This window comes from Oncorhynchus mykiss, unplaced genomic scaffold (genome assembly GCF_013265735.2).
Source record: "Oncorhynchus mykiss isolate Arlee unplaced genomic scaffold, USDA_OmykA_1.1 un_scaffold_195, whole genome shotgun sequence".
Lineage (NCBI taxonomy): Eukaryota > Metazoa > Chordata > Actinopteri > Salmoniformes > Salmonidae > Oncorhynchus > Oncorhynchus mykiss.
In genome coordinates this window covers 598,760-616,550 of record NW_023493678.1, presented here as the reverse complement: position 1 = coordinate 616,550, position 17,791 = coordinate 598,760, and the positions used below count along the sequence as shown (strand labels likewise).

Below are 17,791 nucleotides of genomic sequence, written 5' to 3'. Positions count from 1 at the left end.
AAACAACAATGTGTTGTGTAGGATCCAAATTATTGTTTTCTCCTCATCCCTGTGTTACGTCCTATTATCAGTCTCAAACAGAGAGCAATACACTTTAATAGTAGAGGGTTAAACACTCTTTGCGATGTAATTATTTGCTTGCACTCACCGTGGCATCCAGTACCGAAGCTATCCCTGAGGCCCACCTCCCAGCCTACTCAGCTGTTCTCCCGAACCCCACTCATACACGGCTAGAGCCCAATACTCCACCGGATCCTTGCTGTAACTCTGGACCTTGGCACCAGTTCACCGCTGCTACCGATTGGCTATAGTGGATCTATAGTGGATAACGCCACTGCCACGAAGCTAGCACCAGTTAGCCGTGAGCCAGGCGCATCTCCCTGCTAGCATTCAACATTTTACAATACCTCTTTCGCCATCTGGCTTGGATTCTCTGTCGACACGGCCCCCCGCCGCACCACCACGACTGGTCTGCCGACGAATACTCCATCCGCTGTGCCTTCAACCGGCCTCCGTCGGAGGGCTACTAACTTTAAACGCAGTGTCGCCCGCGTGCTAGCGTAATGGCGGCTTCCCTGTTCCATCTACTGCTGCCTTCTGGACACTATTATCACTTGGCTACAGAGCTGATGCCTGCTGGACTGTCCATTAATCACGTACTCCATTCTGTTTATTTATTTTTTTATCTGTCGTCCCCAGCCACGAACTCAGGCTCTGTGTGTCATTGCCATTTTACCTGCTATTGTTGTGTTAGCTGATTAGCTGTTGTTGTCTCACCTGTTGTTTTAGCTAGCTCTCCCAATTAACACCTGCGATTACTTTATGCCTCGCTGTATGTCTCTCTCAAATGTCAATATACTGTTGTTCTGGTTAGTTATCATTGTTTTGGTTTACAATGGAGTCCCTAGTTCCACTCTTCATACCTCTGATACCTCCTTTGTACCACCTCCCACACATGCGGTGACCTCACCCATTACAACCAGCATGTCCAGAGATACAACCTTTCTTATCATCACCCAGTGCCTGGGCTTACCTCCGCTGTACCCGCACCCCACCATACCCCTGTCTGCGCATTATGCCCTAAATATATTCTACCATGCCCAGAAATCTGCTCCTTTTATTCTTTGTCCCCAACTCTCTAGGCGACCAGTTTTGATAGCCTTTAGCCGCACCCTCATACTACTCCTCCTTTTTTTTCCCGCAGGTGATGTGGAGGTAAACCCAGGCCCTGCTCCCAGAAGTTTGCGCTGGAGTTTAGGACCCTGGCTGCCGGCGCTGGATGGAGCAACAGGGCCCTGATCGACCATTACCACTGTAGTCTACGTGAGGACGCCCGTCGGGATCTGGTCTGCAGAGACACCACCCTCACCTTCGACCAGCTGGTGGACCTGTCCATCCGGCTGGACAACCTGCTGGCTACTCGTGGACGTCCAGATCGGGGTCTGGTTGTTCCATCCTCCCGCACACCCTCTCCAATACCCATTGAGCTGGGAGGTGCGGTGCGCAGGGAGACCGGAGGGGGTTCCCTCTCGTGCACCATATGTGGCCGCAGAGGTCACACTGCTGGTCGGTGCCGGGTTGGTTCCTCTGGGAATCGAGGTAGCAGGCAGGGCACTCTGGTGTCACCCCAGGTGAGTATTCTGTTGCACATATGTTTTTGTCTGTTACTTTTCCTGAATTTTCCCCACGTTCCCAGCATAAGGTGCTAGTAGATTCAGGCGCGGCTGGGAATTTCATTAATAAAGGATTAGCTCATAGTTTAGCTCTCGCCTTCTGTAAAAAGAAGGCGACTCACTTACCACCCCATCGACAGGGGGATTGTGCGATAGATCTCCTGGTAGACGCTGCACTTCCCAGGAGTCACGTGTATCCCCTGTCGCAAGCGGAGACGGTGGCTATGGAGACATATGTCTCCGAATCCCTGCGTCAGGGGTACATTCAGCCCTCCATTTCACCTGTCTCCTCGATTTTATTTTTCTGTGAAGAAGAAGGATGGAGGTTTGTGCCCGTGCATTGATTATTGAGGTCTCAATAAAATCATGGTGAGGTATAGTTACCCAGTTACCCACCTCTTATTGCTATGGCCATTGAGTCAATGCACAGGGCTCGCTTCTTCAATAAACTGGATCTCAGGAGTGCGTACAATCTGGTGCATATTCGGAAGGCAGACGAGCGTAAGACGGCATTTAGTACCACCTCAGGGCATTATGAGTACCTCGTCATGCCGTATGGGTTTTAGCCCTGTGCCTTCTTTTCGAAGAACCTCAGCCTGGCGGAGCGAAACTATGATGTGGGGGACCGGGAGCTGTTGGCTGTCGTCAAGGCCTTGAAGGCGTGGAGACATTGGCATGAGGGGGCTAAACACCCTTTTCTCATCTGGACTGACCATCGCAAACTGGAGTACATCCGGGAGGCGAGGAGACTGAATCCTCGTCAGGCAGGGTGGGCCATGTTTTTCACCCATTTTGTGTTTACCTTCTCTTACAGACCAGGCTCCCAGAACGTTAAGGCAGACGCACTGTCCCGGCTGTATGACACAGAGGAGCGGTCCATGGATCCCACTCCCATACTTCCAGCCTCTTGTTTGGTGGCGCCAAACAATGAACATGCACATGTAGAATGGTGTTAAGACACTAACAGCTTACAGATTGTAGGCAATTCAGGTCACAGTTATGAAAACTTAGGACACTAAAGAGGCCTTTCTACTGACTCTGAAAACCACCAAAAGAAAGATGCCCAGGGTCCCTGCTCATCTGCGTGAACATGCCTTAGGCATGCTGCAAGGAGGCATGAGGACTGCAGATGTGGCCAGGGCAATAAATTGCAATGTTCGTAGTGTGAGACGCCGAAGACAGTGATACAGGGAGACAGGACGGACAGCTGATGGTCCTCGCAGTGGCAGACCACGTGTAACAACAGCTGCACAGACCACGTGTAACAACACCCACATCGGTACATGCGAACATCACACCTGCGGGACAGGCACAGGATGGCAACAACAACTGCCCGAGTTACACCAGGAAAGCACAATCTCTCCATCAGTGCTCAGACTGAATAGACTGAATAATAGTCTGGACTGGGGGCTTGTAGGCCTGTTGTCTGGTGAAGACCTGCCTTACATCACCGGCAACAACATCGCCTATGGGCACAAACCCACCGTTGCTGGACCAGACAGGACTGGCAAAAAGTGTTCTTCACTGACGAGTCGCGGTTTTGTCTCACCAAAGGTGATGGTCGGATTTGCGTTTATCGTCGAAAGAATGAGCGTTACAGAGGCCTGTATTCTGCAGCGGGATCGATTTGGAGTTGGAAGGTCCATCATGGGCTGGGGCGGTGTGTCACAGCATCATCGGACTGAGCTTGTTGTCATTGCAGGCTATCTCAATGCTGTGCGTTACAGGGAAGACATCCTCCTCCTTCATGTGGAACCATTCCTGCAGGCTCATCCTGACATGACCCTGCAGCATGACAATGCCACCACGCACAGAACGAGCAGTATGGCTGATTTCCTACAAGACAGAAATGTCAGTGTTTTGCCATGGCCAGCAAAGAGCCCGGATCTCAATCCCATTGAGCATGTCTAGGACCTGTTGGATTGGATGGAGAGGACAGGGCCATTCCCCCCTAGAAATGTCTGGGATCTTGCAGGTGCCTTGGTGGAAGAGTGGGGTAACATCTCACAGGAATAACTGGCAAGTCTGGTGCAGTCCATGAGGAGGAGATGCACTGCAGTACTTAATGCTGCTGGTGGCCACACCAGATACTGACTGTTACTTTTGATTTTGCCCTTCCCCTTTCGTTCAGGGACACATTATTCAATTTCTGTTCGTCACATATCTGTGGAACTTATTCAGTTTGTCTCAGTTTTTGAATCTTATGTTCGTACAAATATTTACACGTGTTACGTTTGCTGAAAATAATTGCAGTTGACAGTGAGAGGACATACATACACACACACACACACACACACATACATACATACACACACACACACACGTACATACATACATACATACATACACTGCTCAAAAAAATAAAGGGAACACTTAAACAACACAAGTCAATCACACTTCTGTGAAATCAAACTGTCCACTTAGGAAGCAACACTGATTGACAATACATTTCACATGCTGTTGTGCAAATGGAATAGACAACAGGTGGAAATTATAGGCAATTAGCAAGACACCCCCAATAAAGGAGCGGTTCTGCAGGTGGGGACCACAGACCACTTCTCAGTTCCTATGCTTCCTGGCTGATGTTTTGGTCACTTTTGAATGCTGGCGGTGCTTTCACTCTAGTGGTAGCATGAGACGGAGCCTACAACCCACACAAGTGGCTCAGGTAGTGCAGCTCATCCAGGATGGAAAAATCAATGCGAGCTGTGGCAAGAAGGTTTGCTGTGTCTGTCAGCGTAGTGTCCAGAGCATGGATGCGCTACCAGGAGACAGGCCAGTACATCAGGAGACGTGGAGGAGGCCGTAGGAGGGCAACAACCCAGCAGCAGGACCGCTACCACCGCCTTTGTGCAAGGAGGAGTACTGCCAGAGCCCTGCAAAATGACCTCCAGCAGGCCACAAATGTGCATGTGTCTGCTCAAACGGTCAGAAACAGACTCCATGAGGGTGGTATGAGGGCTCGATGTCCACAGGTGGGGGTTGTGCTTACAGCCCAACACCGTGCAGGACGTTTGGCATTTGCCAGAGAACACCAAGATTGGCAAATTCGCCACTGGCGCCCTGTGCTCTTCACAGATGAAAGCAGGTTCACACTGAGCACGTGACAGAGTCTGGAGACGCCGTGGAGAACGTTCTGCTGCCTGCAACATCCTCTAGCATGACTGGTTTGGCGATGGGTCAGTCATGGTGTGGGGTGGCATTTCTTTGGGGGGGGCGCACAGCCCTCCATGTGATCGCCAGAGGTAGCCTGACTGCCATTAGGTACCGAGATGAGATCCTCAGACCCCTTGTGAGACCATATGCTGGTGCGGTTGGCCCTGGGTTCCTCCTAATGCAAGACAATGCTAGACCTCATGTGGCTGGAGTGTGTCAGCAGTTCCTGCAATAGGAAGGCATTGATGCTATGGACTGGCCCGCCCGTTCCCCAGACCTGAATCCAATTGAGCACATCTGGGACATCATGTCTCGCTCCATCCACCAACGCTACGTTGCACCACAGACTTTCCAGGAGTTGGCGGATGCTTTAGTCCAGGTCTGGGAGGAGATCCCTCAGGAGACCATCCGCCACCTCATCAGGAGCATGCCCAGGCGTTGTAGGGAGGTCATACAGGCACGTGGAGGCCACACACACTACTGAGCCTCATTTTGACTTGTTTTAAGGACATTACATCAAAGTTGGATCAGCCTGTAGTGTGGTTTTACACTTTAATTTTGAGTGTGACTCCAAATCCAGACCTCCATGGGTTGATACATTTGATTTCCATTGATAATATTTGTGTGATTTTATTGTAAGCACATTCAACTATGTAAAGAAAAAAGTATTTAATAAGAATATTTCATTCATTCAGATCTAGGATGTGTTATTTTAGTGTTCCCTTTCTTTTTTTGAGCAGTGTACATACATACATACATTCATACATACATACAGTGGGGCAAAAAAGTATTTAGTCAGCCACCAATTATGCAAGTTCTCCCACTTAAAAAGAGGCCTGTAATTTAAATCATAGGTACACTTCAACTATGACAGACAAAATGAGAAAAGAAAATCCAGAGAATCACATTGTAGGATTTTTTATGAATTTATTTGCAAATTATGGTGGAAAATAAGTATTTGGTCACCTACAAACAAGCAAGATTTCTGGCTCTCACAGACCTGCAACTTCTTCTTTAAGAGGCGCCTCTGTCTTCCACTCGTTACCTGTATTAATGGCACCTGTTTGAACTTGTTATCAGTATAAAAGACACCTGTCCACAACCTCAAACAGTCACACTCCAAACTCCACTATGGCCAAGACCAAAGAGCTGTCAAAGGACACCAGAAGCAAAATTGTAGACCTGCACCAGGCTGGGAAGACTGAATCTGCAATAGGTAAGCAGCTTGGTTTGAAGAAATCAACTGTGGGAGCAAATATTAGGAAATGGAAGGCATACAAAACCACTGATCTGGGGCTCCACGCAAGATCTCACCCCGTGGGGTCAAAATGATCACAAGAACGGTGAGCAAAAATTCCAGAACCTCACGGGGGGACCTAGTGAATGACCTGCAGAGAGCTGGGACCAAAGTAACAAAACCTACCATCAGCAAGGGCATTGAAGATGAAACGTGGCTGGGTCTTTCAGTATGACAATGATCCCAAACACACCGCCCGGGCAACAAAGGAGTGGCTTCGTAAGAAGCATTTCAAGGTCCTGAAGTGGCTTAGCCAGTCTCCAGATCTCAACCCCATAGAAAATCTTTGGAGGGAGTTGAAAGTCCGTGTTGCCCAGCAACAGCCCCAAAACATCACTGCTCTAGAGGAGGTCTGCATGGAGGAATGGGCCAAAATACCAGCAACAGTGTGTGAAAACCTTGTGAAGACTTACAGAAAACGTTTGACCTCTGTCATTGCCAACAAAGGGTATATAACAAAGTATTGAGATAAACTTTTGTTATTGACCAAATTCTTATTTTCCACCATAAACACACACACACACACACACACACACACACACACACACATACACACACATACACACATACATACATACATACAATGTATGTATGAATGTATGTATGTATGTGGGGCTGCAGATAGCCTCGTGGTTAGAGCATTGGGCCAGTAACCGAGAGGTTGCCAGATCAAATCCCCGAGCTGACAAGGTAAAAATCTGTCGTTCTGCCCTTGAACAAGGCAATTAACCCACTGTTCCTATGGCCGTCGTTGTAAATAAGAATTTGTTCTTAACTGACTTGCCTAAAATTTAAAAAAACAATCATACACTCTTAACAATACTGCTACAGAAGTGACACCTAGGGACGGTGCCAACAGATTACAACCACGAGTGATCAACTTACACTTTATAACATGTTGTTTTCTGTCTGATTTAATGTGACCCTCATCCTGTCTCGTAACAGATCCAGCCCCTGACGGTTGCCCTGACCCAGACTACATCCCCAGGTCCAGATGATTCCAGCAGGCACAGCCCAGGTGGTTCAGCAGAAGCTCCTCCAGCAGCAGGTGGTGACTGCAGCTGCCTCGCTTCAGATACAGACCGCCCCTCCTCACAGCCCGGCCCAACAGGCCCCAGTTTCCGCTGCAGCAGAGTCCCCAGTACAGCAGCAGCCAGCCAAGGGCCAGGCTCGCGGAGGGGCCTTGAGGTGCAAGACCCAGTCCAAGCCTAGCGGGGGCAGCAGCTAGGTGCCCGCAGGACTAGTTAGAGCTCCCCTTTCAGCTAGGCTAAGCAGGACATCTCATCAGTGTAAATGCACTCAGTGACTGAGGAGCAGCATTATGAAGAGATCCAGCGTTATGAAGGAGTGGTGGAGTCCAGTTTGAGGTGGCTGTGTTGAATCTAACCTGGTTTAAGGGACTGCTCCATGTAAAGGAATGACCTATCTTTTAAGAGTGTCATCATCTATCTTCAACACAGTACTGTAACTGTCGGCTGTTTCCTTCGCAACTGTTTCAGAAGGTCTCCCCTGGAGGAAACTTGGACCAACATCCAGGGGGAGGTTTAAGATCAGAAAAGCAGAAAAACAATATTCATGCCTTTTTTTAAATTGATGAATATATTGTTACTCCATAGATATCCTGTGGCTATGGGCTGGTGCATAGCTCATTTGGGGAATGTCCATTTGAATAATGTTTTGTGTATTCATACATTGTCCCTGTCCGCCTTGATGATATTATTCTCATGCTTACCGTTTATGATGTCTGTAATTTCATAGTTGGTAGATATAGAAAACACCCTTCTTGTTAAAAAAAACCTATGTAGTGATAATCATATCTTTACGTTGTAAGTTTGAGCTATGTATTCTGAAGAAAGCTTGTGATTGTGTCTCTGGCACCCGGATAAGCACGCATCCTACGTTATCTCCCAAGGCAGGCAGTATTACCACTGCACTGGATAACCTAGCTATCTATAGTGGCAACCAGCTAATATTTTCATTACATAAAGTGCATTCGGAAAGTATTCAGACCCCTTGACCTTTTCCACATTGTTACGTTACAGGCTTATTCTAAAATTGATTCAATCCCCCCCCTCTACAGATAATAACCCATAATAAGAAAGCAAAAACTGTTCTATTATTTTTTTAATCAAAAACCTATGTACTAAAAATAAAATACTGATATCACATTTACAAATATTCAGACCCTTTACTCAGTACTTTGTTGAAGCACCTTTGGTAGCGATTACAGCCTCGAGTCTTCTTGGGTATGACGCTACAAGCTTGGTACACCTGTATTTGGGGAGTTTCTCCCATTTTTCTCTGCAGATCCTCTCATGTTCTGTCAGATTGGATGGGGATGCACAGTTTTTTCAGGTCTCTCCAGAGATGTTCGATTGGGTTCAGGTCCGGGCTCTGGCTGGGCCATTCATGGACATTCAGAGACTTGTCCCAAATACACTCCTGCATTGTCTTGGCTGTGTGCTTAGGGTCGTTGTCCTGTTGGAAGGTGAACCTCTGGAGCAGGTTTTCATCAAGGATCTCTGTACTTTGCTCCGTTCATCTTTCCCAGGATCCTGATTCAGGCCAAAGAGTTCAATCTCGGTATCATCAGATCAGAGAATATTGTTTCTCATACCCTTCCCCCAGGTCTGTGTTTCTTTCCAAATCATGTCCAATCAATTGAATTTACCACAGGACTCCAAACAAGTTGTAGAAACAACTCAAGGATGATCAATGGAAACAGGATGCACCTGAGATCAATTTCGAGTCTCATAGCAAAGGTTCTCAATAATTATTTAAATAAGGTAATTCTGTTTTTATTCTTAATAAATTTGCTAAAATGTTCTACACTTTTCGCTTTGTCATGAGGTGTTTTGTGTAGCTTAATGAGAGGAAAAAATATTTGTATCATTTTTAGAATAAGGCTGTAACGTAACAATGTGGAAAAAGTCAAGTGGTCTGAATACTTTCCGGATGCACTGTAAGTTGACTTTTTATAACACATTTCCTGTGATATAACCGTTGGGAAATAATGGGTACTTCTACCGTATAATAGGTTAAATCAAAAGATGGAATATGCTGCAATAGATAAAAGCCTTTCTCAGTGTTTTAGTCATGAGGGAGAAAAGAAAGCTCTCAACAGCGCTGTCTGTTTTCCCCTGCTGGCTGCTGAAGAGTGGCAGATATATCAGAAGAGAAAACATTTATTTGGGCAGGAGGGCAGAGATTCAGGCCTAAAGCCACTCAGAAGATCCTAGATCACTGGATCAGAGGGCATGTCACACAGTGTCAGAAGAGTCAGACTGTGTAGAAGGGCTATACACACACCACTATAGTTAATGTTGCTATCACTGCTAACATTTAAAAGACCAGTATTGTAATCTGGTCTGTTAACGGGAGCACATAAGAAGACAAAGGCCAATTTAATGCAATGAATGACGTTTAATAAATTGTCTGAAGTTACTTGGTCTTTAAGGACTGTTTGAAGGGCTTGAACAGGCCTTTGGAGATGGCAGAAAACATCCTGACGAGAAGTGGACGTTTATGAGGCGTCTCCTGTTGGGAGCTGGCGGGGAGATCCTTTGGCAGTGCAGACATGGCAGCATGTGGCACTATGCTGGGCACTACAGAAGAGAGAGAGAGCGTTTACATGCACTTTAATTCAGAAATGATGTAATGTATGTTACAACTCAACATAACTGACACTGATAAAATGAGAACCAACAGCTTGAGTTTTGGAGAATATAATTACTTTTACATAAGAGATGACTAATGATTGCGTATATAACCTTTGTAAGGTTATTTTGAAATGGCATTTCTTTGTACACCAATATCTCAAACAGACTGTTGTCCTGTTGTGTGAACTTACGCATGCCATCTTCAGCAGTGGTCTGTACTTGTTCTGATTCAGAGCGGTGGGAATCCTTCTTGTTCCCCTTCTTGAATAGCTAAGTATTTAAAGAGAAAAACATGTTTTAAAAAATGTCACAGCTGACCAACCTCATGATGATAACAATCACACCTACCACACCAGCACAACAACATTTATGATTGGTTTTGGAATGAACGGATGGTTTTATATTTTTACACTGAATAGCATTGTTTACTCACAACTGTTCATTTAAATACGTTTGCTGTACCTTTAAGTTGCTTGTCAGCCTGACCAGCCTTTGTAGAAAAGATAGTTTCCCGCTGCTAGCCCTCACATCCTCAGCCAGTGGAAAAGCCTTAGGCCCGGTGGTTTTGACTGATGTTCTTGAGGCTGCCCTCAATGCCTCATTACATCTGTGGAGAAGCGCTTCACTCAAAGACTTGACAAGAATCCTATCAAATGAAGAGTCCTGAGTCGACACGGCCTGTTGGAGGATTTTCTCCGAGCCAAACTCCTCCAACAGATTTTTATAGACGACTCTGTAGACTTTATGAATCCTCAAGTTCTCTGGATAGGCTTGTGTCTCAGAGCAGCCTGACCATGCACAGAAGACCTCCATAACTTTAGGGATCAGGTCTTGTGACTTGCGTGTGACGTCAACTGGGTAATCTTCTGCTGGGGTTTGGATTTCTGTTAGAATTCTCATTACTAACATGCTGATGAGGCCGGTGACGTCATCATCACCGCCCAAGTTATCAGAGGATGGGGTTGGAAGTGTGACATCTTTGACCATGTCTGGGCTGGTTGACATATCGTCCCTGACAATGTTTTGAGCTACACCAGAATGACTGGTGGTATCCACTTCCTCTCCATCAATGTTGGCCTTCAAGATTTGTGCTGCATTGGAGGTCTCGCTTGTTGCCATAATGGTGCCAGAAGGAGACAGCCGAGGGGAGGACTTGCCACTCAATAGATTGCCTACATCAGATATAGTGGTTTCAGATGTTTGGAGAGATTCAGTTGGAGAGGATCCTATACTTTCTGCATCAGAATCCACAGAGTACATGACCTGGCTTACCATAACTTTGGTAAAGAGACTGACTGTGTCACTAAATACTGATGAAGAAGAAGAGCATGAAATTCTATCTTCAGACACTCTAGCCAACACCTTGGCCCCCTGAGCCAAACTCATTGAAGTTGAATAGGGCACAAAACTAGGAAGCAGGAGGCACTTAACAGACTCCTCTACAAACAGCTGAACCAGCTCGTAAGTTGTGGGCTTCCCCACCTTGTCATTCCTCTTCAGCTTCGAAAGGATGGTATCAGATGCACTCTTTCCAGCCGCCACTGTCAGTCCCAGAGGGGTCAAGTTGCTATCGGAAATTATGCGGTTGACTTGGTGACTGAGATCACGGGAGAGAGCACCAATCCTACCCTGAGATATGAGCTCCTCCAGTCTAGCTATTGGATCTGTTAGATCAGGGTGAGATGTAACCTGCCCTTCTGCCTCTGGATATACCTTCTTCATGATGGTATCGGCTATGGCAAACATGCTTGTTCTGGCATCACACACCATTGTTTTTGGCTTAGTAGATTCGCTCATGTCAATGACTGAGCATCTTACAATGGGCTGAGCAGTACTCTCGGGTAACTCAGAAGGAATGGGAGTGCAAATTCCCACTCTGTCTTCTGTGATTTGGCAGTTGAGAATGACAACGAGGAGGAAGACCGCAGTGACTCTTGATAGACCAATTCCTCGCCACATTCGCTGCTTATCTTCTCAATGTTCTCCAGCATAGTTCCAACCACTTTATCTATTTGTGAAAGCTGTCCTGCAGCCACCATTTGGTCAGATTTTGACAGTTGCTCCTGGACACTGCTGATGATACTGTCCTCTGGCATTCCCAGGTGGACTTTCAGTGAGGTCTGGGAACTTTAAAATGAACAAGCAAAGCATGTTAATTGCTGTCTGAAGTTGGAAAATCGATATCTTAGTGCTAACAAATCTAACAAGCATTATAATTGAGTATTCTAAATGTAATTTATATGTGTGCATTAGATATTGCAAAACACACCTGTTAGAAAGCTGGAAAATATTGAAATGGGGAAATTATTGTTCATCAGTTTGAGGGTTAGGATTAACTGCACACACACACACATTATGGGGAACATACAGTACCTCTTGGAAGAGGGTGTGCTAGACCTTGGTCGGAGAACCCTGCCGCCACAGTTACTTCGCCAAATATTTAACTTCCTGGATGAGCTCCAGTCTTTTCTGCTCAAAGGCAGTGAAGGATCCACCCCTCGAGTGTGTCAGCGTTGTCATAAAAGCCCGTCACCCATAGAATGCGGGCCAGGGCCGGCAGCAGGATCTGCAGGGTGGTCTGTGCAATGAAGTTGACAATGGTCTTGCACAATTTTGCAAGCTGTTCCTTTGTCATCTGCATTGCACAAACAAAAACAGAACACAGCAGGTTTGGCAATGAAACTCTGATGTAAAGTATTCTAGATTGAACAGAATGCATTTCACCAACATCGTTTTCCTTATCTGTGACTGAATTCAAAGTTGGATGAAGTATGACAGATTAATGAACGTAATAGCAGAATAGAACTATGGTTAATTCCTCTCTCTTGATTCAACACAACATTCCCAAATCAAAGGTCAAAGGCTGATGGAGAAACGTACAGGTTTTTTAAAATCCTTTATAGATCACTTGCCATTGCCTAGAAAAGAAAAAAGAAATGTGTTTTACTTACTTTTTATTTCCTTCTGCACAAAATATGTGAGGCTAGAGCAAAACATGGTTCTAACATACTATCAGTAAGATTGCGCATGAATGAGATGAGGATTGGGTAGCAGTCCTCCATCTCATCTTTGTTGCCTGGGCCGAATGCAGCCTTAAGAGCATTCTTCTCCAAGAGCTCAATAACAGATCCTCTGTCCGGGTGTTTATTCCTCAATCCTAAATATGTTATTACCATATAGGACAATTCAGGATAAGTCAGACGCTTTTCTCTTAATACAATACTTCGATAAAATTGCTACAATAGGACTATTGAATAAAACTATCCAGGTCAATGCAGCTATTGTGACAATTGAGTGTTACTAGTCTAGTAGTTGCCCTGTCACTCCTGACATTTTACCTTTCCTGTCTTCTTGGGCTCCTTCTTGAGCTGGGCCACTGGTTCTTCCTCAACAACCTCCCTCCCCTCCCTCTGGGGATCATCATCATCTCTCTGTACTACCTGAAGGACATAGGAATTTCATGTCAATGTCAGATTAGATTCTTGCAAAGGACATCATAGAGCTACAGCCATATCAGAGCTAAACTGGTGATAGAGAGAATTAGACATTTGTTTTGCAATAGACTATGTTATCTTAAATGACGTTTTCCTTAGTTACATTCCCAAATATTTAGTGTCATTTAACCTACCTTTTCTTCATCCATAATAGCATACAGTATTTTTTATATCTCGAAAAACTTGTCCTTGTCTGTGTTGTTTTCACTCATGTTGAGTTTACTGAGGACAATATTGCAGCCACTGACGAATTAAGAACTTCATACCACGTCATGGAATGTTAGACCTTTATGCACATTCCCATTCTCTCATTAATATTGGGGGGGAAATATATTGATCAGATTACACACTTTCCCCATCAATCGTTTTCGATACAGCTAGGCCCAAAATCTGTTCACTAAGCACTGCGACTCAGCAGGTCAAAACAGAAATAAACCTAGTCTAATTTCGTGTCGACCTCTTTTGGATTTATTTCGGTACCCCATTTAGTGAGCCAGTTGATTGATCTATTCCTTATAGTGCATTCCTTATTCCCTACATTAGGGAATAAGGTGCTATTTGGTAGCATATTCCTCTCTAGCCCATGCCTCCACCAATCCAATGATTTTAGATTTGTAGGAAGAAGCGAACGAGTGTACACTTCAGGAGAAGGGAGATATTATTGGACTGTATCCCTAGGCTATAGCCAGGCCTAAACCAAGTAGCCTTGAGTACGATCCCAAAAGCTTGGATTGCAGAAGGCCTATCAGAGCTAAATTGGTGATAACAACTTTAAACTTACTGTAAAACATGTTCTACCTTCCCCTATATTTCACTTACGTTTTCTTCCACCATAGCGAATTGTATATCCCGAAAAGCATGTCATTGACTGTTTTGGCTTTGCTACTTTCATGTCGAGTTATGATAAAAGAGCATTTTTGCAGACGCAGACTTTTAGTTAATCGGGGACGTCATGGACTGAAGGCAGTAGAGGTTAATTGGTTTTAAGAAATGTTTATATGTCGCCCTCTTGTGGAATTATTTAGGTACAACAACGTGTTGTGTAGGATCCAAATGATTGTTTTCTCCTCATCCCTGTGTTACGTCCTATTATCAGTCATAAACAGAGAGCAATACACTTTAATAGTAAAGAGGTAACACTCTTTGTTCCGGTAACCTGCTTCACCCAATGTGATACGGTATCGCTATTATTATTATTTTTTTAAAATTTTAGAACACATTCAAGAACCTCCAGAAGCTAACTAGCTAATTAGCTAAAAGCTATTTAGTCATAGTTAGCCAATGCTAGCGGCTTTTACCTTCTGCACAGATACCAGCCCTGTTCTTAGCCTGGATAATACTCGCCAGTCTACTAGTATCGGACTGTCTCTCCACAACAACGCCGGATTCCTGCCGTAATCCCTGGACCTCTACTTCTGATCTTCACAGCTAGATCACAACTTGCAGCTAACTAGCTCACAGCTAGCTTGCACTCATCGTGGCATCCAGTACCGAAGCTATCCCTGAGGCCCACCTCCCGGCCTACTCAGCTGTTCTCCCGAACCCCACTCATACACGGCTAGAGCCCAATACTCCACCTGATCCTTGCTGCAAACTCTGGACCTTGGCACCGGTTCATCGCTGCTACCGATTGGCTATAGTGGATCTATAGTGGATAACGCCACTGCCACGAAGGTAGCACCAGTTAGCCGTGAGCCAGGCGCATCTCAGTGCTAGCATTCTAAATTCTACAATACCTCTTTCGCCATCTGGCTTGGATTCTCTGTCGACAAGGCCCCCCGCCGCACCACCACGACTGGTCTGCCGACGAATACTCCATCCGCTGTGCCTTCAACCGGCCCCCGTCGGAGGGCTACTAACTTTAAACGCCGTGTAGCCCGCGTGCTAGCGTAATGGCGCCTTCCCTGTTCCATCTACTGCTGCCTTCTGGACACTATTATCACTTGGCTACAAAGCTGATGCCTGCTGGACTGTCGATATATCTGACGTCATGTATTTGATATCTTTATGTGAAGGTTCATGTCCATATTGACATCAGTTCATTGTGTTTGAGGACGGTTCACTGACCAGTTTCCAACGGATACGATTAGACTAGTTTAACAGTTACAGAACAGCTACAGTAGCCTATCAGAACAGCTGCAGTATCAGAGGCTCAGAGCCTTAATTAACGGGCTACACATAATGGCTGACGACAGCCAGGTAAGGTTCATTTTAGCCTACGTTTAATGAGCTTTACAGTTGTCCTAATTCCATCTTGTTCTAATGGCAAGTCTGCCTTAAGTGCAGAAACTATGGTTGATATTAGAAAATAAGTATGATTGGAAGTTTAGGCAAGTAATTCCAATTGGGGAATTGTTGTGGGATGTTAGCATACCATATTGCGCGTGTAGCATTCGTGCCATGGAGGATTGTGCAGGCCTGCAGGTTGCTACAGGATCCTAGTATCATGTATGTTATAGGGATCAGATCTGGCTGACTTTTTAATCTGAACTGCTCATTGGCTGTCCATAATGAGCCCAGCGAGCAGGATGTGTAGCTGGGCTCTGCAATAATTAGCTCCCAGAGCAATTACAAATAACTATTATTGTTTTAAAAGCGTCATTACAACTAGCAACATGACGGTCAGTCACCTCTAAGCAGGACTCAGTTGAAACGCTATGTGTTGGATTTGTCCATGTCTCGCTAAATTAACCTAGCTACCATAACAGCCGTGGAGAATTTATACTACAGTTTTAAGGGATCTCTCTGAAGGTTTTAGATGATACAGTGGTGCTTCGTCCTCTAGAAGAAGAACCATACATCTCGGCTTGGCTTCATTGCATTATTATTTGGGGAACGTTGACATGCCATTTGTGTTGACGGATGGATGAAAATAATGTAATTATAGTATCGTTATACATAGGCTAGCAGGAAAATCCGCATGAGATATCCATAGAACTGAGCCCTGCTCCATTTCAGCACCATGCCGCGGTCTCAGGTGCTGCCCTGACGCGAAACATTTCAGCACCATGGCACTGTCCCCTGACGCCAAGAAACGTGTCAGCTCTATGCAGCGGACAGCTCCACAGTGCTGAAATAGTTCAAGCCCCCTTGAACGTCTGATTTGAAATTATTCTGCAAGTGGTTATAATTTATTGCACGTCCTAGTTTTGCAGCTTTACAACCTCAGAATTATAGCTAATGGATGGCAGCGAGTTACGTTTTTGTATATGGTGATGAATGACGATGCATGATAAACCATAAATTAAACGCAAAAACGTGCACTTAGACATATTTTCGTTTGGCAGAACTTTGAGAAGCTTTGATTTGTTTTCTAATGAAATTGACAATTCATATAGACATTAGACTTAGGCCTAATTGTGACATCATGTGTGTATGACATCTTTGAAGAATGCTCTGGCTTCAGCCAATCGGAATCGAGTATTCAACAATGCTTTGTCATAATTCAAGGACGTTCATATTCACTTCAGTTGTCTGCCGATGGTTCACTGACGTTTTTTCAAAGGAGGTATTAGTATTTCCTCTAAACAGCCTACAACAATAAGCTACTCATCATGTCAGATGACAGCAAGGTATGGTTCATTTGCCTATTTTGAGTTTAGAGGAGAAATTACTAACAATAGTTTGATCCATGGCCTGAAATCTGACCACTATTGCCGTTTTGTTTGAAATAGGAGTGAATAAGTTGTTTCATAAAGTCACAACCTAGGACTGATATTGACCTCTTATTTATCCACCAGAGCGTGAAATGGGAGGATCCCCCGGATGACCAAAATAAGGTTGTGGAGACACATGAGACCAGCAAAGACAGGACAGGAGGCAAGGTAAGAAATATGCTGTCCTTTACACATGCTCTGCCTACTTAGGCACAGATCTAGGATTAGTTTACTATCACTAAATCCTAGCCTTAAAGCATTAGGAGGAGACGCTACACTGACCTTAGATCTGCTATTAGACCTATAATCTGTTGTCATGTAGGCTAAACGTAAGTCCAGTGGCGGTGCCAAGAAGACTTCCGTGGAGGAGGACAGCAGCATTGGTGCAGGTCCGAGATTACTTCATGTTGGGTGCAGGTCGTGTTCAAATTCATCAGCACCGATCTGAGTAGATAGTATCTATATAGGTGAAAGCAATATAGTGGAGGCCCGCAGAGAGATGTGCTTTTACCTGTCCAGTGCAATCAAATCCCTAAAGGTGAAGGAAATTAGGGATCAAGTTCAGATTCAACTTTAGATTTCTCTTTGCGGTTTCCCAGAGTCTTCTCAGACACCCGGGTGTGGTTTCCGGGAAAGGGGATCTATCATTGAGCAGCTGGAGAAGGAGGCTCAGAGGACTCTAATGCCTTCTCTCAAGATTGGGACATGCTGTGCCCCAATCCTCCTCTCCTTCCTGAGGAGTCTAACTGATGAGCAAGTCCCATGTCTTTTTCCAACCTCACATACAACAACTCTGAATTTATAGTCATAGTGCACCTTCTAACCACAAATGGGATTTCAAACACTACACCTAACC

General features: G+C 45.2%; 2 protein-coding genes across 7 annotated transcripts in view; one reads left to right on the top strand and one right to left on the bottom strand.

The window, feature by feature from the left end:
• The window catches only part of LOC110513490, a 285,372-nt gene that overhangs the window by 21,044 nt on the left and 246,537 nt on the right, over positions 1-17,791 (top strand). The gene's annotated exons all lie outside the window — the stretch shown is intronic.
• LOC118947729 lies at positions 9,530-15,674 on the bottom strand. Of its 4 annotated transcripts, XM_036972829.1 has the most exons (7): positions 15,016-15,660; positions 13,124-13,225; positions 12,666-12,703; positions 12,159-12,420; positions 10,248-11,912; positions 9,977-10,055; positions 9,530-9,731 (listed from the first exon to the last, which is right to left on the bottom strand). In XM_036972829.1, exons 5-7 carry the CDS (start codon positions 11,742-11,744, stop codon positions 9,568-9,570), a joined length of 1,740 nt encoding a protein of 579 aa, XP_036828724.1. In that variant the 5' UTR covers positions 11,745-11,912; positions 12,159-12,420; positions 12,666-12,703; positions 13,124-13,225; positions 15,016-15,660; the 3' UTR covers positions 9,530-9,567. The 4 variants fall into 4 exon arrangements, with proteins under 4 accessions (XP_036828724.1, XP_036828722.1, XP_036828723.1 ...); XM_036972827.1 differs by lacking the exon at positions 15,016-15,660 and adding an exon at positions 14,857-14,899 and having other exon boundaries at positions 10,248-12,420; XM_036972828.1 differs by lacking the exon at positions 12,666-12,703 and having other exon boundaries at positions 10,248-12,420.